Source organism: Acipenser ruthenus, chromosome 6 (assembly GCF_902713425.1).
Source record: "Acipenser ruthenus chromosome 6, fAciRut3.2 maternal haplotype, whole genome shotgun sequence".
Taxonomy (NCBI): domain Eukaryota; kingdom Metazoa; phylum Chordata; class Actinopteri; order Acipenseriformes; family Acipenseridae; genus Acipenser; species Acipenser ruthenus.
In genome coordinates, this window is record NC_081194.1 from 47,801,726 (window position 1) to 47,826,904 (window position 25,179).

The 25,179-nt window shown below is 37.3% G+C and overlaps 1 protein-coding gene across 1 annotated transcript in view; it reads left to right on the top strand.

Annotated features, from left to right (window-relative positions):
- The window catches only part of sptlc3 (serine palmitoyltransferase, long chain base subunit 3), a 72,028-nt gene that overhangs the window by 14,658 nt on the left and 32,191 nt on the right, over window positions 1–25,179 (top strand). Inside the window, exons 2-7 of the mRNA XM_034017622.3 lie at window positions 1,887–2,078; window positions 2,544–2,698; window positions 3,723–3,871; window positions 12,706–12,830; window positions 16,728–16,821; window positions 24,470–24,575. Of these exons, the coding sequence (XP_033873513.3) occupies window positions 1,887–2,078; window positions 2,544–2,698; window positions 3,723–3,871; window positions 12,706–12,830; window positions 16,728–16,821; window positions 24,470–24,575 (821 nt within the window). The remainder of the gene's footprint in view (window positions 1–1,886; window positions 2,079–2,543; window positions 2,699–3,722; window positions 3,872–12,705; window positions 12,831–16,727; window positions 16,822–24,469; window positions 24,576–25,179) is intronic.

Genomic DNA, 25,179 nt, shown 5'->3' on the forward strand with positions numbered 1-25,179 from the left:
AGTCAGCTTTTACACACAGAGCAGCTAAAGATTCAATTGCTTCCAGATTGGCTAGAAAGTCTGTGTGCAGTGAAGTATAGAAATATTTCGGTTTTGAGGTGGCTGATGATGGAATAGTAAAACAATATAACAAGACCTTGTTTTTCTCCATGGATATTGTGAAGCAAAGCACCACTAAGTCAGAGTAAGTTATTGCTTTTCATATGTAAATATCTGTTAACGTCAATTGTGTTATTATATTTTTCTGTGTTTGGCAAGACTTCCATACTATCTATCGAAATACGTGCACAATATCAATATACAATTTTCATATCGTTGCCCACCACTACAAAATATACTATATGTAATACTTACAACAAAAGGGTTACTTTATTTTGTGCAGTGAGGAATCAGCCCTTTTACAGGTAAGGTAGTGGATCAACCTAGAGTACCTAGCACTCACTTGTACTTTAGAAATACTTGGTCTCTATATAGCTTTCAAACTGCATGTGATGGCTACTACATATCAGGCATGTTTGCAATGCAAATGTATAGGTTTTAAGTGCAGTCTGCCATTTTGAAGAACAAATGTTCCACCTAGTCATTTTGTTTTGGTGATAAATGAATACTATTTGGGGTACCACTGCACTTGCGATATTGTGATATAAAATATTTTGCATGACGATTATCTATTCAGGAAAATGTGTAGTGAGTCAGGGAGAGAGGTTTTTTTCCTTCTTCCTAAATTCTAATAAAAAAACAAATACAATTATTTAACAAATGTTTCAATAAGAATTTCTTTATCAGTGTCTTCCTGTTGAAATGTTTGTGAAAGAATTTTCCTACATTCCAAAATTTTGAATTCCTGGATCAAATATTTGGAGGTATCACTGCCCCACCTCCAGTTATTTAGTGTGTATTAATCTTTCACAATACATGCTGAAGGCCTGTGTACATGCATGTGGATATTTAACAAATGCTGGATACAGGGCCTAATTTACGAAAGGGCACTAAATGTAGCTGTAACATGCACATTAAGTGAGCCTAACGTGCACCATAAATCTAAATTTACTGCCCCATTTACTTATAATTTATCATTTAATGTGCACGATAATGTCCAAGACTTACCCGTGACCACCGTGATATAAAAAGCCCCAGCAGTCCAGGCATATCTTTTGGTCAGTAGCTTATTGTGAAAGGTGAGCGATGCAGCCCTCTGCAGCAGACAGGCAGAGGCAACGCAAACCAAAAGTTAGATATTCTAGTGGAGGAGGTTGTTTGAAATTATAATACCTTGTTTGGTCCAGTGTTTTATTTAACTACTCTATTACGTGTACCAGTGTAATAAACTATAAAATAAAATCTAAGAATTCACGTTTATTCACACTTAATATAACCTTATTTACAGGTAATTTTCACTGCTCAATAGGAAAACTTTAATGCAAGTAATGCCTCCATGATGCCAGGTAGATTTCAGCCCAGAAAAATAGATTTAAATAGTGTGCCTATCGGTGGTTAAAGCCTGGTTTCCAAACAAACTAATTATCGCTCACTTTAAGGTGCACACTACGACTATCGGCCTTTAGTAAATACAGTGTGAATAAAACTCATCTCATTATTCAGAGCAGGATGCCTCATTTGAATACATTATCATGCATTACCATTCAAATCACATATTCATTCGCATTACCATAGTATGGCACAATAAAATCAGTGTGCGCCATAATATGCCCACTATTTTGCGCGATAGTGAATAAAATTGCAATAGTAAATACGGAAATCATGAACGTGCACACCAATTGCAATTATGGTGCACCATAATGTTTAGTGCCCTTTCGTGAATGAGGCTCACAGTCTCATATATGATCTGTGTAATACTCGTAGTAACACATTTTTCACTTTTACAGCACAACGGCAAAGCAAATGGAGGCTTAGACAAACGTCCATTTAAAGAATCCTTTGACCAGGCTCCGCTGTATGTTGCCGTTCTAACATATGTGGGATTCGGAGTCGTTACACTGTTTGGGTACTTCAGGGACTTTCTGAGGGCCTGTGGCCTAGAAAAATGTAACCTTGCGCAAGAAAGGGAGGAACAAAAGGTATGTTGGCAGTCATTCTTTTGTTTATATTTTTTATAAGCGGAGTTCTCAAATAGAAAGTACAAAGCTTTTTTTTCTACAAAGCTTTCTGTTGGCGTAGCTAATGTGTTGTGTTTGAACTTTGGTTCTTTTCATCCTGTGTAACTATGGCCACAATGTTCTGTTGGATACAGCTTGAAAAATAACCTTTTGAAACTGGCCAGTGTGATGCAGTATATTTGAAACTTATTTTGTTCATTCATTATTTAATTTGTATGTAATTAACATCCCAATCCTAAACTTTATTCGTCATGAAAAGGCACTTCATTTCAAGGCTTTGTTGTTTCCTATTTTGCTGTTGTTTTACCAAGTTTGGCCTTTGAATCCCTTGGTGCAAAATTATTTGAAATGTTGGAGAATCAAGAAGAGAAAGTGGAAGATATCAAGAATGCTAATAATCTATTAACCTCTTTCCCTGAATAATAGGATTTTGTACCACTTTACCAAGATTTTGAGAACTTTTACACAAGGAATCTGTACATGAGGGTGCGAGATAACTGGAACCGGCCAATCTGCAGTCTTCCAGGCCCACAGTTTGATCTGGTGGAACGTGTTTCTGACGACTACAACTGGACTTTCAGGTACTCTAGTCTGCATATGAAGATATTTTCATTTTTTGGCATCTGATCTTGAGCATCCAATACTTCAGGCAAACCAAGTAAAACACACTTTTGATCTTTGGTATGAGTGGTTAACAAAATATGAAGTTACATATTCATAGGTCCTCACCGGTACTCAGTATCTGCTTTTCATTCAACACGCATGCATTCCATCCACTCTGACTCAGTCCACTAGCATTCTGTTAGAAAGCAGTCTCGTCACAGAAACTAAACAATCATTAAAATATTGTCAAAATTAGCTGTATTGGTTTTGATGCACTGTAATCGGTAACTTCTCCTGATATCAACCACTAATTCTCTGTTGAGGAATGGAAATCAACGGAAAAGACAGTTGTTCATAGAATGAGTGGCATCTGAAGTAAGTTTACTATTATGAAATGTTTGTCTTCTGATTTAATACTTTTTTTCCCTTTTTAAACCTTCAAAACAATAAATATGACAGATTTTGTCCTTGAAAAATCATACAATGAGGATTATTTCCCTAAATTGGAAATGTGTACTGTACAAGTTATCTAATCAACTCACTTAAACAAAAATAAATGGCACCGAGAAATATGTTTACAGAAAAAATCTTAGGATTACCCAATTTAATAATTGTCTTCTACTGAAAAATAATTTATAAAGTGGACATATATTAATATATTTGACACCATTTGAAATAGATTCCAGATTTTGCGCCAAATTGTTATTGGCACAATTACAAAAACCCATTAAAAAAACAACTGGACTACTAATGAGCAAAAGGTTTGATAATCTTTCCTACAAAGTAAAAATGTACTCTGTTTATTATAGGTAATAAGTATTAAAACAGAGTAGCAGTAAATCTGCAGAACCATTATTTATAGCCAAATTAAATTAAACATATAGATTATTCTCTAGCAGGTATTGAAACAGTACTGACAAACTAGGTAGATGATCAATTTCCTCACTGGTAGCTGTATCATAATGAAAGGATGATTAGATTTTAATGTACTTTTTCTTTCAGAAACACTGGAAAAACTATCAAAAATGTAATTAATATGGGTTCGTACAACTACCTGGGCTTCGCAGAAAACAACGCCAACTTCTTGACGACTGTGGCAGACACAACAAGACAGTATGGCGTCGGAGTCTGCAGCACCCGGCAGGAAATGGGTAAGTGGGTTTCATTGAGTGGGTAAGAGTTGCCATGGTTTCATATGGGGTTGAAGGCAGCCAAGATCAAACAGACAAGGAGATCAAACACAACTTTTACTGCAGCTTTCTAGATTCTGAGTCTCCTGGGAGCACTATCCCACCCTGACACCACATGTGACAGGATAGCCTCAAGAATGAGACTCGAAATCAGGAAAGCTGCCTTGAAAGCACTAATGCGCACGTTTATTAACACATAAAGAATAACGCAAATAAAGAAACAAAGGCACAGGGGCCAGTGTGCATTATTTCTTCCACATTCAGGTAGTTGTCATTGTGCTGACAGTGCTGTGTGGTATGTTAAATTAAACAGTTCTACTAAGATTATGTCAGGGTATTGTAATGGTGTTCAAACGTTATTTTGAATTAAAAAACATATAATACCAAAAAATAAATTAACCCCACTTCCTGTGCAAGGGAGAATCCAATTAATAATGTGTCACATACCTAAAGCGTTTTCATAGTATTGCAATTGATTGTTTACAAAGAAATATGACTTAATCCACAAAGCCATCCCAAGTATTTAAAAAATGATGCCCACAGCCTCTCTTTCGACACAGTTTTTCAAAATAGGAAAGCAGAAATCCCCAAATATTATGAAATTCAGGGAGAAGATCACATTTCTACATTCTCTCATACCTACACCAAGGACATATACTAGGGATAAGGGTTAAAATAAAGTAAATCCTGCCAGACTCTTGTTAATGACAGCAAATCAACAGGTTTGACTGCTGTATAAACAAGGATTTGGGTGAAAGTTTGTTCTTATTTTGTTGTGTTGTGCTGAGGTATATGGCAGTTCATCTCATGAACAGACTACAAATGTTCAGGCACAAATACAGTGTTAGCAATTAAACTCTTTTTTTTCCATGTGGGGGAAGCCTTTGGCAAAAGAACATAGTCTTTATTCATTAAAAGGTTGAGCATGTATACTTAAGCAATAATGCACTTGGGGGTGTTGAATACCATGGTATACTGTAACCACAGCCCAGGGTTACATTATAAATAAGGCTTCTGTTTTTCAGGTTTTATTAATTGTATTTTTCGGTGCTTACTTTTAGCTGTTTTCGAGTTTTATGTAAATCATTTTTTTTCGGGGCTTTCGTTTTTGATATACTGTATGAAATTAGTGTTTTCGGTTACTTTTCAAAATGCGTGAGCGTTTTTTTTTTTGTGTCAAAATATGTATAGTAACTCGACAGTACTTGCACACTTAAGTTGTACCTTCTTTCCATTGCTGTCTTCCACAACGAAATCCCTATGGTCACAGGCACATTCTTCTGGGGTTTTTGTGTGTAGGCATTTTTGTACATTTCGCCACAATTCTGTTTTAAATCCTCTGTATCTTAACTGTAAAACAGCTTGAAATCCCGCTAACAAGCCTCCATCCTGATTGTAATCTCATTTTAAATCTCGCAAGCGGAGTCTCCAATAGAAATGTAGGAATGTGCTGTCACTCAGTAGATGGGGCGGGTTTAAAGTATTGAGAACAAATCAATGATAGATGCAAGTCAGGTAGGCGGGACATTGCCCAGCAGCACTGGGAAATGTATTTATTATTATTTTTGTTGTAGGTTTTATTTTTGTATGGGAATAGGGTCAACGTGAATTGATTAACCATTTCCACAGTTTTTCCGGTGCTTTCCGGTGTTTATTGGCTATCCACCAATTTTCATTTTTTTGTATCGGGATTTATCGGTTAAAACCGAAAATCAGTAGCCCTAAATATAAAGCAGTGGCAAGAGTCTCATCAAATCCCACTTGGGTGTGCTTATGTCATGACCTCCCCCTACAGTGCTTTGCTGTTGTTCTATTACATTTACTCTAATTAATCTTTCAAATCTGTATATGTGCTAGAATGCATTGGTATAATTTATCAACTTAATATTGAAGTACAAACAGCTATCCGGCACCAAGACATTTTGTAATTGATTTAATGGCGAGTCAAGAGGTGATCTGGGAAGGAATTTAATTAATGATCAATATATTTAGAGTTTGAATTTGACCACCAGGATAGTCCTATGAGGTGCAGCATTTTGTTGTCCTGATAGTGGGTTGGTTGCCAGGTCTAAATGCAATACATATCTTGTTAGACTGGAGTAAGCAGTTTGGCATCCATGCTGATTAGGAATGACTTTCCTTTTAACCACTTCAACACCATGACGTACGCACGTATGTCAATTGAAAACCCACTTACAGTACCATGCCGTACCTGCATTCGTCAAGTTTCCCATTGTATTCTATGATGGGTTTCTCAGTCTAACGTTTCAGGTTTCATTCTCTAAAGCAGTGCTAGTACTGTGGAATGTGCAGTGAAAGTTGGGGGAGGGTCAGGTGACATTTTTATCCAATTGTGTGTCATGTAGCAATTCCAGTCTGTAGCTGTGGGTGTTTAGAAGGCTGAGATATATTGCAGGAAGCCATTCAGCTTTTACAAGTATATACAGTGCCTTGCAAAAGTATTCAGACCCCTGACCAATTCTCTCATATTACTGAATTACAAATGGTACATTGAAATTTTGTTCTGTTTGATATTTTATTTTAAAACACTGAAACTCAAAATCAATTATTGTAAGGTGACATTGGTTTTATGTTGGGAAATATTTTTAAGAAAAATAAAAAACTGAAATATCTTGCTTGCATAAGTATTCAACCCCCACACATTAATATTTGGTAGAGCCACCTTTCGCTGCAATAACAGCTTTAAGTCTTTTGGGGTAAGTATGTACCAGCTTTGCACACAGTGTCGGAGTGATTTTGGCCCATTCTTCTTGGCAGATTTGCTCCAGGTTGTTCAGGTTGGTTGGACGACGCTTGTGGACCGCAATTTTCAAATAGTGCCACAGATTCTCAATGGGATTGAGATCAGGACTTTGACTGGGCCACTGTAGGACATTCACCTTTTTGTTCTTGAGCCGCTCCAATGTTGCTTTGGCCTTGTGCATTGTCCTTCTGAAAGGTGAATTTCCTCCCAAACTTCAGTTTTTTCGTGGACTGAAGCAGGTTCTCTTGCAGTATTTCCCTGTATTTTGCTCCATCCATTCTTCCTTCAATTTTAACAAGCTGCCCAGTCCCTGCTGATGAGAAGCATCCCCACAGCATGATGCTGCCACCACCATACTTCACTGTAGGGATGATGTGTCTTGAGGCATGGGCAGTGTTAGGTTTGCGCCACAAAACCTTTTCCCACATCGCAGCTGGGTCACTATCATGCTTTCTGGCAAACTCCAGACGTGCTTTCAGATGGTACTTTTTGAGTAACGGCTTCTTTCTTGCCACCCTCCCATACAGGCCAGTGTTATGCAGAGCTCTTGATATGGTTGACTGGTGCACCATTACTCCACTCCCAGCCACTGAACTCTGTAGCTCCTTCAAAGTGATTGTTGGCCTCTCTGTGGCTTCTCTCACAAGTCTCCTTCTTGTTTGAGCGCTGAGTTTTGAGGGAAGGCCTTTTCTTGGCAGTGCCTGGGTGGTGTGATGCAGCTTCCACGTTCTGATTATTGATCCAACTGTGCTCACTGGGATATCCAAACACTTGGATATTATTTTGTACCCTTTCCCTAATCTATGCATTTGTATTACTTTATCTCTAACTTCTGTAGAATGCTCTTTGGTCTTCATTTTCCTTCAGATTCACAGCCTGACCAATGATCCTTCAGCAGTGGGGTTTTTATCCAGAAAATGTGACAGCAACTTTAATGGTTCACAGGTGGAGGCCAATGGTAAGGTAATTGTGTCCTCGTTAGGGCAATTTCTTTCATCGGTGTAAACTGGGAGCTTCCACAGCACAGGGGTTGAATACTTATGCAAGCAAGATATTTTAGTTTTTGATTTTTCTTAAAAATATTTCCCAACATAAAACCAGTGTCACCTTACAATAATTGATTTTGAGTTTCAGTGTTTTAAAATATCAAACAGAACGAAATTTCAATGTACCATTTGTAATTCAGTAATGTGAGAGAATTGGTCAGGGGTCTGAATACTTTTGCAAGGCACTGTGTGTGTGTATGTATATATATATATATATATATATATATATATATATATATATATATAGTGTTTTAAATTATTATTTTTGATTTATTATTAGTTTTACTTGTTTAGTTATAGTTTGATATAGTTTTTTGCAAAAGCTAAACATGGCAACGTATGTGGTCTTTCTATAACGAGCAATGGGAGTGACAATGGTTCGGAGGATTTCGATACCAGCGACAGTGATGCTAACTTATCACTCAGCGATTATGATGAAGAGGATTGGAGCCAAGAACAATACAAACTGTACAAACAGAAGAGCATGCAGCTACTTTACAGATAAGCCAGCTGCAAACAGGAAGCTGTTTTGTTTGAAATGGCAGTGCTGTGACGAAATACTATCAAAACACAGCACTGGGTACAGGCAATGCACAAGCCAGATACATCACAATGCCTGCGCAAAGTAGCTGTGTACACACATTTGTGACAAGCGAAGCAGACACCGTAAAAAAGGTACTGGGTCTGATAAGAAAATTAAAACAAAAGAAAAGACAAAAGAAAAATGTGCAGTGGTTGCGAAGGCAACCCCGGGTTCTGTTGTATTGAACATTTCAATAAATGGCACCGAGCAAGTCGATACTGGCACACGTTTTGATGTTGTTTGATTTTTATATGATAATTACTGTTTACTGATTATTATTGTTATTATCTCTATTAGTGTTTTTGTTTTCATTGTTAAAAAAAAATAATAAAAAAACGTTTTTATCTCTATATTGAATATGGGTATGTAGTACACAGCAGCATAAAGGGTTAATGAAAAACACAGTTTAAGTCATTTATTTGTGTTTTATTTATCATATGTTAACATTTTATAGCAATTACAGGTTTGAAAACATTATTATTATTTTCAAAATCTGGTACCTGGGAAGGGGTTTCATTTTTACATCTGAATTTGAAGTGGTTAAAAGGTAGTACTTCTTCTTTTTTGGGGGGTGGGTGGGGGGTGTTAAAAAATTCACACTTTGGGTGTGTCAGAGTTTACTGAATGCCAAACTCATTCACGTTCGAAATTGTCATCGGTTATTAATAAACAGAACCCCAGTGAATAATTAACTAAACTGAAGTGATTTAAATTGTAATGGTGCTGAGAGATCCTGGTACTGAGAGATATGAAGGTTAAGATTTTATGCTGTCAGTGGACAGTGGACCTTGTGCTTCATATGTGTGAGATAAGATTGTTTAAATAAAGAGCATTTTGAATGTTGTGTTACAAGGGAACTTATATGAAGAATCAAACTATGCGCCGATGTCCCCATGTGTTATCTGAATCATAAAATGAATAGTGGTAACAGTCTCAATTGCTCAATTCTTTTTTTCTTTATTTTTTTAAATTGTATTTATTTATCCTTAGGATAACATCATTTTGGTAGACCTGCAGTATTTACCACTGTATGTCTGTCTGGCAAATTAAGAAATTCCATTGGATATAGCAGTTGGTTATAATTATAAGAAGTAACATTTAATGTTAACAATAGAAAACTGGCCTGTACTGTGCTTGAGTGTATATATAATTATACACACACAACCACATATATGCAGAAATGTACAATGGGTATGGAAACAAACAAGGTCTTGTAAGTGACTATAAGCTTTAACTTTGAGAGAGTTTAAGAATAAAATATTGATTGATATTCATGAAACTGTATCAGTTAAAGCTTTGAAATTCTGGCATTATGACATACCGCAGCAGATTCAGTATTAAAACCATCAAAATGAGAACATTCAGTGAGTCGCAGGGAAAGCTGCAGGTTTGGAGTGGTTGATGGTACTCATTTGTTTACATGGGGCATATCAAACTGAGCACATGTAACTTGGCAAACCACAGAGGTGCAGCAGTAGAATAAAGGTTTTTTGTACACAGTGTGTCTGGATTAGATGTGACAAGACGAATTACTTCATTATCAGGTTTGACATTTGGAAAAGTTGTCTTTTTGTGTTTGTGGCAATGTGCCCTGCCCCTGTGTGTATTTTTGTGTTTTATGTGGTATGTTACGTGTGTTAATGTTGGTGTATTGTAGTTGGTACACGGGATATAATGTGGGCAATGAGCACGAGTATTTAAAATGTTAATTGTATTTAGACACAGGGATTGCACTTCACTTCAAGTGCATTTAAAGTATTTAATATGTGAGCACGGGGTTGCACATAATTAATTCACGTGCTGGGATTCAAGTGAATAATTAATTAGGAATTGAATCCCGGCACAACAGTATATATAGATGCACGTTTTACTCACTCGGGGTTGGGTGTTCGGTGAGTAGAGAATGGGAGAGAGGAGGAAAGTAAAGTAAAGCTAAAGATATAACAATTGCTATTGCGTGCTGGTAGGACCAGCACGGTACTTGTTTGTTTATTTAGACTCACTGTGTTTGTGTGTCTGTCCGTCCACCGTTTGTTAAGTGTTAGTCCGTTTTGTTTGTCTATTTATTTTGGCGTAAAGTGCCGTGTCCTGTCTTCTGTTTTGTTCATCCTTTTTTATTTTCTGTGTGTTCATAAAACGCTGAGCGCCGCAGCGTCTCAGATTCACTGCAACCTCTGTCTGTCTGTGTACTCCTTTCTGCTCTGACATAACCACTAAAGCCAGCTTGTCACATGTTATATTAATTATGAAGTAAAAAAAAAAAAAAACATTTTGCTTGGCTCTTTTTTTTTTTTTTTTATCAGCACCTCACTGTTGACTATTTTCAATGACTTTAATGACAAGAAGTTACTGTTAAAACTTAGATCAATTACCCTTTGGAACATTTTCCACAGTAAATTGTGCAGTTTGTCTTATTTTGTGCATTTACCATATTTTACCCTGGTGTGTTGCTTAAATTAAAATGTCTCTATTGGTTTTACAAAGCTTCCAATGCTTTATTGCACTTGCTATGCTTTTACTTTTATAAGGATATTGACCTTCAGATTCTTGAATAACTTTTCCATTTGTGGTATATTTAGCCATGTGTACTTTTGTCTAATTCTGAATTATCACCACACAAATGTAGACAGTTCCTGCTGCAAAGGGTGTCTGTGTTATGTTTAGCCTATATAAAGTGTAAATAGGACAAGCTGTGGTATTTAAAACTGAGTTGGTAATCACAGCTTGAATTTGGTATCCTCGGCCAAACAAACTCGTTATTTACCTTATTGTTTCAATACCTTTGGTAACACTTAACCAGTCAAGTAAATCACTTGATGAGCAACAGCTATTCAACATTTAATTACTTTGACTGTTTTTCTTTCTTAAAACCTTTATACAGTAATCAGTTTTATACAACATGTGCTAAGAGATCTAGCGTTGAACTTGGCGAATCTCACTTTTCCAGATTGCTAAACAGATGCAGAGCTTGATGTAAGGATACAACAGCTGATTAGGCAGAGCAGAGCTAAGTTTTAATTGGCGTTGGATTTGTTAACAACTGCATGCATGCAAGTTAAATGCGCACGGCCACCACAGACAGCCAGGGTGACACTGATTAGACCGGATGAATTTGTTTGAATTTTTCTTGATTTACTCCTCTAATTCAATCAGGGTTTTGGAGCTGGACTTCTGTAGTTTGTTCCAGCAGAGTGAAGACAATCCACTTTATGCAGTCTAAGATATGGAAGCATCTTCCAACAACGGCCTACTATCAGCCCACATTCAAAGTCTGGCTTGTCTATTAAGACTAAAACTGGGAGCTGCCGCTTTTTTAATTGGTAATGGTCCAGTAGAACTATGTTAATTATAGGATTATCTCAATAATTCTAGAAGTAGGTAGCATTAACCAGTTTTGTGCTGGGTAATCTCAGAATAACATAATACATGTGTGGTATTCCATTTGCATAACACATTACTGGGGGACACCCAATGTATACAAATGTATGGGCTACATATCACTGGTCTTTAAGTGTTTTTTGGCCAAATCCTGTATATATTAATCCCTCACAAAAATCTGCCTTCAGGTCTGGTTTCAAAAAGTCACAAGTGAATTGAATAGTCTTAACCTAGCCCCCTAGTCTCTTCAAGAGAGAGGCCCATACTGTAACTGAGGGGAACCTCTCGTGGTGTCCTCCTGCACCAGGGCTCTGTCTGCAGCCATTGCCTTTGCTCCCTACCTTTCATAAGCTCTGACTTCACACATTTAAAACATTTTGGGATTGCACAATACTCCTCTCCTGCTTTTAGAAAGGCCTCCTCCACCCTATTCAGAATCTCAACCAATGTAACAATGTCTTACAACCACAACGAGTCATGTGTGTTAGCTGAACTACTTGTTAATCTTGATTATGAATCATTTTCTAACTGAAGTAGTGGTTGCTTTGGGTGTCTATTTAAATGAAAGGTTGTGCAATGAGCTCCCTCGTAAGGTTTGACTGCACTTACATGCAAGATGTCCATGAATAAACACAATTGGGATGGACTGTGGGTAAAGAATCTCTTACAGAAAGATTAAAAAATGAAATTGGAGAGATTATTATGTCACGCATTTGTTTTAAAATGTAAAAACATTACTGTAAATGTGGAGTATATTTGGCCAAGGATATTAGAAGCAATACCCAACAGGTGTGGCTGCAGTCTTGGTAATATATTGAGTTTCCATCAATTCGTTATACCATCATGATACCATAAGTCAATGTTTATCTACAGTAATACTGATTTGACATTTAATTTTAACAATATAAGGCAGGACAATGAATGTTGCCTCATGTTGCCATGACCAGGTTTCCTGTTATTGGCACTGAAAGTGTTTGGCAGGATGTTTTGAAAACTAAGGCTTCCAATTCTCAATTCTTTACAGGCAACCTTGACATCCACAATGAACTGGAAGACCTGGTGGCAACGTTTCTGGGAGTAGAAGATTCTATGACATTTGGAATGGGCTTTGCTACCAACTCCATGAACATTCCAGCACTAGTTGGCAAGGTAAGGGCTATTCATACTTAAAATGTAGTTTTAAGCTTTGACACCAACCAAAGATACTGTGAGCACAAGAAAGAAAAAACTGAAACAGTGTCACCAGTTTATTGGTATAATTTGATGATTTTATTTGTTTTTATTATTGTAATGAGTTTTCTGACTGAGACTGGTAATTACTTTGTGTATTGTATTTCAAACTACAATTACAATAGGATATAAAGCTAATAAATTCAAACCTCACCTTAAAAATTGCCTTTTTTTTTTAGGACTTGCAGGTATAGAAAAATAAACGGTCAAGTGGTTACAAGACATTTCGGTCTTTGGCTGATTTAGAGTTAAGCATACTTTTGTCATGCTGTTGTTATGCTTAAAAACACATAGAAACTCAGCAACGCACATTTAGAGAAGGGGGAATTATCTGGCTGTGAAAACTGAATGACCCCCACCTTAACTTACCAAGCTTTTGTCCACTTCCTTAAAAACCAACCCAAGTAGAACATTTACAAAGGTATACAAAATGGCCATAGAACAAACATGCAAAACAGCAATCATTCTTCAAAAAACAAAAGCAAAGTATTTTCATGCCTTTTTTAATTATATTTTTTGCAAACTAAAAATATTGTTGTAGATGGACTGCCCTAATAAAGATATGGAACTCCAAGGTTTAGGAATGGGAATTTTAAACATATAAACTATAAAGAAGCGGTCAAATGTTTAATAATATGCTAGATGTATAACCAGTCCTGTAACAAATTTTATCAAATGCATATTTTTTTAATGTATTCATTTTAGTAATTTATCATGTACAGTATCCGACTGCAGTGGTGCCAGAGTAAGGGCGGATATTATAAAAAGGAAGGGGTTTGGCAATCGCCTCCAAGTAGTTTTTCTTATTGGTGCAACAGAAGGATTGATACTGGGGCGGGTGTTATCCTCGGTCGATCTGGCACTTCAGTGGCGCACTTTTTGTTCATGTTGTAGTAGGCATGGTATGGTATCCAGTCTGTGGTAAGAGAGTTAATGACACACGTTTTTTCTGATGTTTGTTATATTTTTTAATAAAATACCATCTCTAAACAACGAAACAAGGCGAAGCAATGTTTAAGTATTTTGAGGAACCGGACGAAAAAAACGTGGTATGTAAATTATGCCAAACAAAACTGGCGTACCACAAGTTTAACCCTTTGCAGTCCATTTATTAAGTGCGTGTCAGGCGCGTCAGGTCCAATTTATTTTCACGCACGCAGTTCATTTTTGACGCGCTGTTTAAAAGTATTTTTTTCCACAGTCAAACGGGTTTAAAAGGCCCTGCATATCAACAAAGCACTCACTAGCATATCCAGCCCCGCCCCACCCTTTTGTTCGCTATAGCTTTCACATATGCTAAGAAATAAATAATAATAATAATAATAATAATAGTCGTACATACCGATCAATCATCTCCTGATCACTCGTTTTATCACCAAATGCCTCAATAATGCGATCGAAGTCATTATTTTATTACTATAACATCTCAAAAAAGCTCTGTAAATGTCTGTGATATTCTCCGAGCGCTGATGCAATAGCAGCCAGCTTGTTTCCTTATGGCCGCCGTTATCTGATGCAAGGGGCAAGTATGACTATTCATGAGATACGCCCTTTTTTTTTTTTTTTTGGCTTGTCTCGGCTCCTGTCGCTCCCACTCGGCCATTGAATGGTTTTCTCGGCTTTTTCTGGACAAAAAACGACTAGAAACCCGTTTTTTGCGTCTTTTTGATGATGTCGGACAGGGTCCGACATTGGACCGGATAGGAATAATTGCAATGTCCGACATGGGGCCGCAAAGGGTTAAAGTTTAATCTAAAATTACTGTGAATGGAGCTCCTGATGGCAGTAAAAAGCAAATATCCATAACAACATTTGCCATAGAGTGAGCGGAACAGGATGCGATCACATTATCCCCTATGAGAAGGACAGTACTTGCGAATCATGAATGCAGCAGTTTTGAAATCTGTTATAATCGTAAGATTATCCCAGTAACCATCAATTGTAAAATAAATATATATTTTTAATACAACTTTTTGTCCTCTACAAATAAAGTCACTACATCTCACAAAAGACGATGAAACCTGTCACATTAATCATAATAACTTATATTATATTATATAAATCTCACAGAATACGGCACGAAAAAATACTTTTCCCTTTTAAGTTTCTCAAATCTTTTTTTCCCAAATATACTTTTTAATATGTTTTAAGCTGACAGGTATCACTTAAAACAGAAATGAACCTGTTAAAGTGTTAATCGTATGATGAGATGTCCTGCCTGCAGTTTTTCACTACCAATCAATGATAATGAGTAAGCGTCTCCTGACAATCTGAAAATTTATCTGCGCATTTTACATAGGCTAATGCTTATGCTTATATTAAGGACGATTAAATAGTATTTATTTCATAAGTAAAGACATGACAACATTTCATTTGATCAGAAAAGGAATACGATTTAATCTTATTACACCTTGATCTATATGTCAGCCTATACTGACTCAAAAAAATTAATTCCAGGCAAGAAATTAGCCTTCGTAAAATACGTAGTTATTTAAAACAGAAATAGGCAGGAAATTTCATCATACAATTAGCACGTTTTTAACAGATTCCTTTCCATTTTAAGTGATGCCCGTCAGCTTACAGCATGTTAAAGGGAATTCCCTTTTGTGCGATCTGGGCAGCTTCTTAACAAAACTCAGAACATCTGATTAGTGGGCTTCATTTATTACACACAGTCAAAATATAGGATATTTAACACATTTCATCTCCTTTTAATAGTAATAGTTTAATAGTAGAAAGTGGATGGAAAAAAAAACTATTAATCATGGTACACTAATGATCCAAGCAGAAACTGCAATAGAAATAAAATATACAGAACAAATACCATGTTATATTAAATGGTAAGAAATTAAATAGTTTGAAAAAAATAGATTCTATGACGTAGCCATTTAATAAATAGAAATATTGAGATATGTAATGTTTTCATACAAGAAGGGCCTGGTTTGCAGATTGGACACTGGAGGATAGCTTAGAGAAGATGAAATTTCTTAAGCAGAAAAGGTACTAGATTTGCAGCAGTAATCAGCAATAAAACAGAATCTCCGAATTTGATAGTACTGAATTGCTACTGTGTAAAATAATAACTATACTTGTGTAGAAATGAAATTACAAAGACAATAAGATAATTTATTCACTTTTTTTTTAAAGTAAACACTGAATATCACCATGAGTCTCTGCATTCACTTTCAATATGATATAAGAAGATCAAACATTGCCAACATGAAAATAAAATCTCTAGAGCTTCCCCGTAGCCTGGAAGTTATTCACAATATTTCCATATTGTCCCAGTTTAAGGACTTCAAAATCTGGTCACTTTAGGTAAACATTACATTCATTACTTAATATATTACTTGATTGTGTGTTGGAGTGGCATTTAAAAATTGGGCTTGTGGCAATGTTTGGGAGGTTTATGTACACTAGTATGTAGAGGACAGTGGCGTTGGATTCAAGTACTTGGAAATTGTAATGCTCAAGTACTCGAGCAATAGGCCTATATTTTTCAAAATCATACATCAGAATGTAATATAAAGAGTGTGTGCATGTAGACATGGCTTAAATACTGACACTACATAGCATTTAAGTGTAAATAAAATTGTACCAAAATGCATACCAAGGTTCTGGTTTCATTCATGGGGGGACAAGGGAACAAGAAAGGAGGAATATTTTATCTGTGACTGTTGGAACTAAGTGTTGCCTTTCACAGAATAAAAAATTGCTGTGTCCCATGTAGATTTAAAAGTTGTTTTTGCATGTTTTAGAAGGTTCTAAATGTATAAAACAGGATGATTTTACTATGATTTTTACTGTTTCTTCCAGGGCTGCCTCATTTTAAGTGACGAGTTAAACCATACCTCTCTTGTCCTGGGAGCAAGACTATCGGGATCCACAATCCGCGTTTTTAAGCACAACAGTAAGCGAGCTACCAATTTGCATGTGTTTGAGCCAGTGCTATTTTACTTTGTTTGACTATCAGATTGACAGATAAGCAACAAAAAATACTCAAAGCCTTGTAAGTGGGTGTTCTTTTTAGCAGAGCAATGGGATTGATGACTGGTACTGTGCCTGTAAGCACCTGGCAAATAATGGACACACATTGTCTTTGAGAATATACGCATGATTTGAAAGATGACTTTGTCTGTGCATGCCCTGCCTTGTCCCACCCTGGGAATGTTGGCCTCACACCCAACAGGCAATGTACTGTGTGTTCCTTACAGAGCTGGTATGCAAAGGTAGATATTAATTAAAAAACAAGGTCTGCTGTACGGACTGTGCGCGAATATGATTCCATCATACGAATGGCAAGATCTAAAGGCAGTGTTTTTATTATACAGTGGCACCAAAACCTTTTTGAACTCTTTAAAAATATAATGTATTACATATCCTGTGCTCCTGATTTATTGTGCTATCTGTCTTGCATATTGAAAAGAGTGAGTGAATGAAGGGCCCTTATACAGTAAAATATAGTACATTTACAACTTACTGTCAACTTACTTAGCTTGGGAATATTGTTTATACAGAACTGAACCTTAAGCTAAAAAATCTGTATAAATTTATTGATATTGATAGTGTAGCTGACAGAATATTTTCTGTTGCCACTATGTACACATTTAGGCTCACGTCTCCGTCTTTAGACATGAAAAATGAAACTGAAATGCAGACAAAGGCAGACACAGGCAGACACAGGCTTACAGTGAGCCAGCAGTGACTTTATCTATATTCAGATTTGTACATTATCATTACTTGTATGCAAGCAAACATGATTGGATTTATTCTACATTCTAGAAAAAAAAAATTGTAGTCAACATTTCTACTTTCTTCAGCGAACTATATTCACATGTTAGCTATTTTTGATGATGACTATACAGATGAAAGGCTGACTGTTACCCAGATTTTCAGCTTGTTATAAACCTGACACTGTTCCTATGTACATATACTGACAACCCTACATTCATATACAAATAATACTGACTTATTGTGGTGGGGTGCCCCACTCCTGTATGTGTTTTTGTGTTTTATGTTTTATGTGGTGTGTTATTGTTGGTGTGTATGTATTGGTGAATAGGGTATAACGTGGTGTATATACACTGAGTGTACAAAACATTAGGAACACCTGCACTTTCCATTAAATAGACTGACGAGGTGAATCCAGGTGAAAGCTATGATCCCTTATTGATGTAACTTGTTAAATCCACTTTAATCAGTGTAGATGAACAGGTTAAAGAAGAATTTTTAAGCCTTGACACAATTGAGACATGGATTGTGTATGTGTGCCATTCAGACGATAAATGGGCAAGACAAAAGATTTACAGTGCCTTTGAACGGGGTATGGTAGTAGGTGCCAAGCGCACCGGTTTGAGTGTGTCAAGAACTGCAACGCTGCTGGGCTTTTCACGCTCAACAGTTTCCCGTGTGTATCAAAGATGGTCCACCACCCAAAGGACATCCAGCCAACGGCAGGCCAGTGGTCGAAAACGGCTCATTGATAAAAGAGGCCAAAGGAGGCTGACATGAATTGTGCAGAGCAACAGACGGGCTACAGTTAGTCAACTGACAGTCCAGTACAACATTGGTGCCAAAAGACCCATAAAAGAATGCACAACTCGTCGTACCTTGACACAAATTGGGTATGGCAGCCGACGACCTAACAGAGTTCCACTTCTTTCAGCAAAACAAGAAACTGCGGTTGCAGTGGGCTAAGGAACGAAAACACTGGACACTGGAGGATTGGAAAAACATTGCCTGGTCTGATGAATCCTGGTTCCTGCTGTTTCACACTGATGAGAGAGATGTCAACATTGCAGGCTGGTGGTGGTGGTGTGATGGTGTGAGGTGTGTTTTCATGGCACACATTGGGCCCCTTGATAAAAGTGGAGCAACGTTTGGATGCCACAGGATATCTGAACATCATTGCCAATCAGGTGCATCCCTTCATGGCAGCAGTGTATCCATCTGCTAATGGATTTTTTCAGCAGGATAATGCCCCATGCCACAAGGATAGGATTGTCCAGGAATGGTTCCACGAACATGACAGTGAATTCAGCTTACTGCAGTGGCCTGCCCAGTCACCAGATCTCAATCCAGTTGAGCACCTGTAGGATGAGATGGAACGAGCTATTCGGAGTAGAGATCCACTACCAGCCAACTTGACACAACTGTGGGAAGCATTGGAGTCAACATGGGCCAGCATCCCTGTGGAACAATTTCGACACCTTGTAGAGTCTATGCCCCGACGAATTGAGGCTGTTCTGAGGGCAAAAGGGGGGTGCAACTCAATATTAGGAAGATGTTCTTAATTTTTTGTACACTCAGCGTATAGATGCATGAATCACTCACTCGAGGTAGGTGTGTTTGCAGTGGAAAACGAGAGACCCCACCGCCCCCCCCCCCCCCGCCCCCGGATCGCTACAATATTGTATTAAGAATCACGTACAAAACCAAGGTGTTGGTTTCAGGTTCAGGTTTATAAGCCAACATTGTGTAAGACAGCTGAACAATAAAAAATATAGATTGGAAGCAGTGAGTCATTTATGTAAATGGTTACATCATGTAATTTGTGGTTAAACATGTTTGTCAGGAGTTTCATCTTGATCAACAGTTTAGGTTTGACACTGTATCCCAGTATGCGATAACTTCAATGTGATATTTTTAAAGCAGCTTTCGCCTACATTGAATTAACACTTTCCTGGCGACATACTAGGCCCAATTCACGAAACTTTAAGGACTTTTTAAAGATTATTTTAAGGAGTGTATAGAAACATTCAATTAGGTTAAATAAACTGTGCTTTAAAAACTGAGAAAAAAATCCAACCTTTTCTAAAACGGTTTAAAAGAACATAAGAAAGTTTACAAACGAGAGGAGGCCATTCAGCCCATCTTGCTCTTTTGATTGTTAGTAGCTTATTGATCCCAGAATCTCATCAAGCAGCTTCTTGAAGGATCCCAGGGTGTCAGCTTCAACAACATTACTGGGGAGTTGGTTCCAGACCCTCACAATTCTCTGTGTAAAAAAAGTGCCTCCTATTTTCTGTTCTGAATGCCCCTTTATCTAATCTCCATTTGTGACCCCTGGCCCTTGTTTCTTTTTTCAGGTCAAAAAAGTCCCCTTGGTCGACATTGTCTATACCTTTTAGGATTTTGAATGTTTGAATCAGATCACCGCGTAGTCTTCTTTGTTCAAGACTGAATATATTAAATTCTTTTAGCCTGTCTGCTTACAACCTGCCTTTTAAACCCGGGATAATTCTGGTTGCTCTTTTTTGCACTCTTTCTACAGCAGCAATATCCTTTTTGTAACGAGGTGACCAGAACTGAACACTAGGTGAGGTCTTACTAATGCATTGTAAAGTTTTAACATTACTTCCCTTGATTTAAATTCAACACTTCTCACAATATATCCGAGCATCCGAGAGTCAACATAAACTCCTAGGTCTTTTTCATAGATTCCTTCTTCAATTTCAGTATCTCCCATGTGATATTTATAATGCACATTTTTGCAGTACCTTACACCTTTCTCTATTAAATGTCATTTGCCATGTGTCTGTCCAGTTCTGAATGCTGTCTAGATCATTTTGAATGACCTTTGCTGCTGCAACAGTGTTTGCCACTCCTCCTATTTTGTGGCGTCTGCAAATTTAACAAGTTTGCTTACTATACCAGAATCTAAATCATTAATGTAGATTTAGGAATAGCAGGGGACCTAATACTGATCCCTGTGGTACACCACTGGTTACGTCGTTCGATTTTGAGATTTCTCCTCTAATCAGTACTTTCTGTTTTCTACATGTTAACCACTCCCTAATCCATGTGCATGCATTTCCTTGAATCCCTACTGCGTTTAGTTTGATAATTAATCTTTTATGCGGGACTTTGTCAAAAGCTTTCTGGAAATCTAAATAAACCATGTTTCATGTTTCATGAACTGTAAACGTAATTTAAAAACAAAATAGGCTTTGAAATAAAATAAAAACTGCCCCTAACGAATATTGCTTACAGTGCCTTGCATAAGTATTCACCCCCCTTGGACTTTTCCACATTTTGTAGCGTTACAACCTGGAATTAAAACATACTTAACACTTTGAAGGTGCAAAATATTTTTTATTGTGACACAAAAGTTAATTAAACAAAAAAAAAGACATTTGTTGGTTGCATAAGTATTCACCCCCTGAGTCAATACTTGGTAGAAGCACATTTGGCAGCAATTACAGCTGTGAGTCTTTTTGGGTAAGTCTCTACCAGCTTTGCACATCTGGATCCTGCAATTTTTGCCCATTCTTCATGGCAAAATTGCTCAAGCTCTGTCAAGTTGGATGGGGACCGTTGGTGAACAGCAATTTTCAAGTCTTGCCACAGATTCTCAATCAGATTGAGGTCTGGGCTTTGACCGGGCCATTCTAAGACATTCATGTTCTTGTTTTTAAACAACTCCAGTGTAGCTTTGGCTGTGTGTTTAGGGTCATTGTCCTGCTGGAAGGCGAACCTCTGCCCCTGTCCCAGGTCTCTTGCAGACTGAAACAGGTTTTCCTCTAGAATTTCCCTGTATTTGGCTCCATCTATCTTGCCCTCAATCCTGACCAGTTTCCCAGTCCCTGTCGATGAAAAGCATCCCCATAACATGCTGCTGCCACCACCATGCTTCACCGTGGGGATGGTGTTCTCAGGGTGATGAGCAGTGTTGGCTTTGCACCACACATAGTGTTTTGCGCTAAGGCCAAAAAGTTCAATTTTGGTCTCATCAGACCAGAGAACCTTTTTCCACATGTTTGCTGTGTCCCCCACATGCCTTTTGGCAAAATCCAAACAGGATTTGATATGGGTTTTTTTCAGCAATGGCTTTCTTCTCGCCACTCTTCCATAAAGCCCAGCTTTGTGGAGCGTCCGGGTTATAGTTGTCCCAAGGACGGTTTCTCCCATCTCAGCTGTGGATCTCTCCAGCTCCTTCAGTGTTACCATTGGCCTCTTGGTTGCTTCTCTGACTAATGCCCTCCTTACCTGGTCACTGAGTTTTGGTGGACGGCCTTCTCTAGGTAGAGTCGCGGTTGTGCCATATTCTTTCCATTTTTTAATAATGGATTTAACGGTGCTCCAGGGGATGTTCAAAGTTTGGGATATTTTTTTATAACCCAACCCTGATTGGTGCTTCTCCAGAACTTTATCCCGGACTTGTTTTGGTAGCTCCTTGGTCTTCATGATGCTGTTTGTTTAGATATGCCCTCTAACCCTTTGCGGTCCATTGTCGGACCTGGTCTGACATAGCAATTATTCCTATCTTGTCCATTGCCGGACCCTGTCCGACATCATCAAAAAGACGCAAAAAACGTGTTTGTAGTCGTTTTTTCTACGGAAAAAGCCGAGAAAACCATTCAATGGCCGAGTGGGAGCAACAGAAGCCGAGACAAGCCGATAAAAAAAAAAATAAAAAAAAAAATAGGCGTATCTCATGATTAGTCATACCTGCCCCTGGGATCATATAGGGGCGGCCATAAGGAAACAAGCTGCCTGTTACTGAATCAGCGCACAGAGACTATCACCGACATTTGCAGAGCTTTTTTGAGATGTTATAGTAATAAAATAATGACTTGGATTGCATTATTGAGGAGTTTGGTGATAAAACGAGTGATCAGGAGATGATTGATCGGTATGTACGACTATTATTATTATTATTATTATTATTATTATTATTATTATTATTTATTTCTTAGCATATGTGAAAGCTATAGCGAACGAAAGGGTGGGGTGGGGCTGGAGATGCCTAGTGAGTGCTTTGTTGATATGCAGGGCCTTTTAAACCCGTTTGACTGTGAAAAAAAAATACTTTTAAACAGCGCGTCTAAAATTAACTGCGCGTGTGAAAATAAATTGGACCTGACGCGCCTTACGCGCACTTAATAAATGGACTGCAAAGGGCTAACAAACTCTGGGGCCTTCCAGAAACAGGTGTATTTAATCTGAGATCATGTGACACTTTAATTGCACACAGGTGGACTCCATTCAACTAATTATGTGACTTCTGAAGGCAATTGGTTGCACCAGAGCTTATTTAGGGGTGTCACAGCAAAGGTGATGAATACTTATGCAGTCAAGACTTTTCAGTTTTTTATTTGTAAATAATTTTGAAAAATATGTAGATCTTTTTCCCCACTTCGACATTATGGACTATTTTGTGTTAATCAGTGACAAAAAATCCTAATTAAATCAATTTTAAATCCAGGTTGTAACACTACAAAATGTGGAAAAGTCCAAGGGGGGTGAATACTTATGCAAGGCACTGTATGCCTTGCATAAGTATTTTTTTAAAGAAAAAAAAATGTACTTTTGGTAACTGAAGTTTAATACAGAGGGGAAAGATAAAAATGCCTCCTTGAACTGCCTCTGTAGAGGGTATCAGAAGTAGACAAATAATTGTTATTTTTTACACAGCACAAAGTAGATAAAATATGTAGTTTTAAAGCTTTGAAGACAAGAATACTGGTGCATAACAACATGTATGCTTTCAGACAAAATTGCTCAAATGTCTCCATCTGCTGGATCAAAAAATAATTGCAAATCTCTCACATGGTAAAGGTGTAAGTCTTTGTTTTAACATTATTCTAAATGATTTAATTCAATCAATTATTAACTGCTTTAAAGTCTGACTATTTTAACACAATAACCCAAGAGTGGAACAGCCCTCCAGGACCGGAATTGGTCACACCTGTAGTCTTTGTTTTGTTATGAAAATCCATTACTCGGACTCATAAGTTCTTATTTATTTCTTGTTAATATTTTAGCTAGAGAAATTTGTATATTTTATTGTTAAGAATAAACAACAGTAATTTTAAGATTGTGATCATAGAATGCAGTGTTAGGAAAATTAGCTTTGAAAGTTAATGGAAAGGATTACTCGCATTGTAAGGTGTTTCCATTCTGTTGATTGTAAATTACTGTATAGAGACACCTTAAATACCAGCACTGGAAACAAGCCCAAGTAGTTACAGATAGGTAATGATAAACTTAATAGCTGTGCAATAAAGTATTGCAAAATATGAAACCTGTGTGAACCAACTCAAATTAATACTTCAGTTCTTGTCATTTCACAATGTAGGAAAGTTGACATTATGTCACCATAAAGTTCAAAGTCCTTACTACTTAGGGGATAGGTGAGTGGAAAGTGTATGTGTCAGACCAGGCCGAAGTGCATTAGCTGTATAATCCAGGATCAATGAAGCTTTGCAGTATCGTTGGTGCGATAATGATAACTACGACCTCATGTACACTCTAAACCAGGAACACTGTTGCTGTGTACTATTTCCTAGATTTATTTTATTTTTTAGTCTGTAGTGCATTTAGTGCTAAAGTCCTGACACCTTCAGCATACTTGCCAACATTTGGAAACCAATAGTGTCTTTGCTTAGTATTTGTTGTCCAATAGATGTGAAATGAATTTTCATTATGGCAAGTCAAAATGAAAAAGCCAGTAATTGCATGGATTCATTTTAAGTTTGAATCACAGTTGCTGCTGTGATGTTCCAGCGGGCTTCTGATTGCCTGATGGTACTGAAGCATTTTCTGATTTCCTTTAGACATACAGAGCCTAGAGAAGTTACTGCGAGACGCCGTTGTGCACGGTCAGCCTCGAACTCACCGGCCATGGAAGAAAATCCTCATCCTAGTTGAGGGCATTTACAGGTAATTCAACTGCAACTTTAAACACTCGGCCATAACGGCTGAGGTGAAACTATAAAAAATATAGATCTACTATAAAGAAACTTTGAACAGTAAATTATTATGCATGTTACAACAAATAATACTTTTGTGGAGTGTGGAATTGTTGTAATAATATGTTAGCCACCATGTAAATGAGGCCAATTTTAAGGCATACCCAATTTTTGAAAACAAGTTGCTACAATTAGAAAGAGTAGTATGAAAATAAAATTGATTTTGAACTCTGAATAAATCCCATCATGTTATTTCACAACCCATCATGAGCTTAGCAGTCGCTTCCTCAGAGGTATACTGCAAAAGCTAATGGGGCTTTAGAATTTGAAAACACTGTCTTAGCTTCAAGCAGCCTAATGTGGTTCAGTAAATAAACATAAACGACCCTTAAATACACTATTAAAGCGTTAATTTTGCTGCAGGTAACTCCTGCTGCATTGGATATTATTACTTGAATAAGGCTTCTAGCGAGAGCTTTCTTGAAGTAATACAGATGGTGTACCATTATGTGGTTTGACATTTAGCTTGTCAAAAACTTAATTTCTGTTACAACCTTCATAAAACATCCACCATA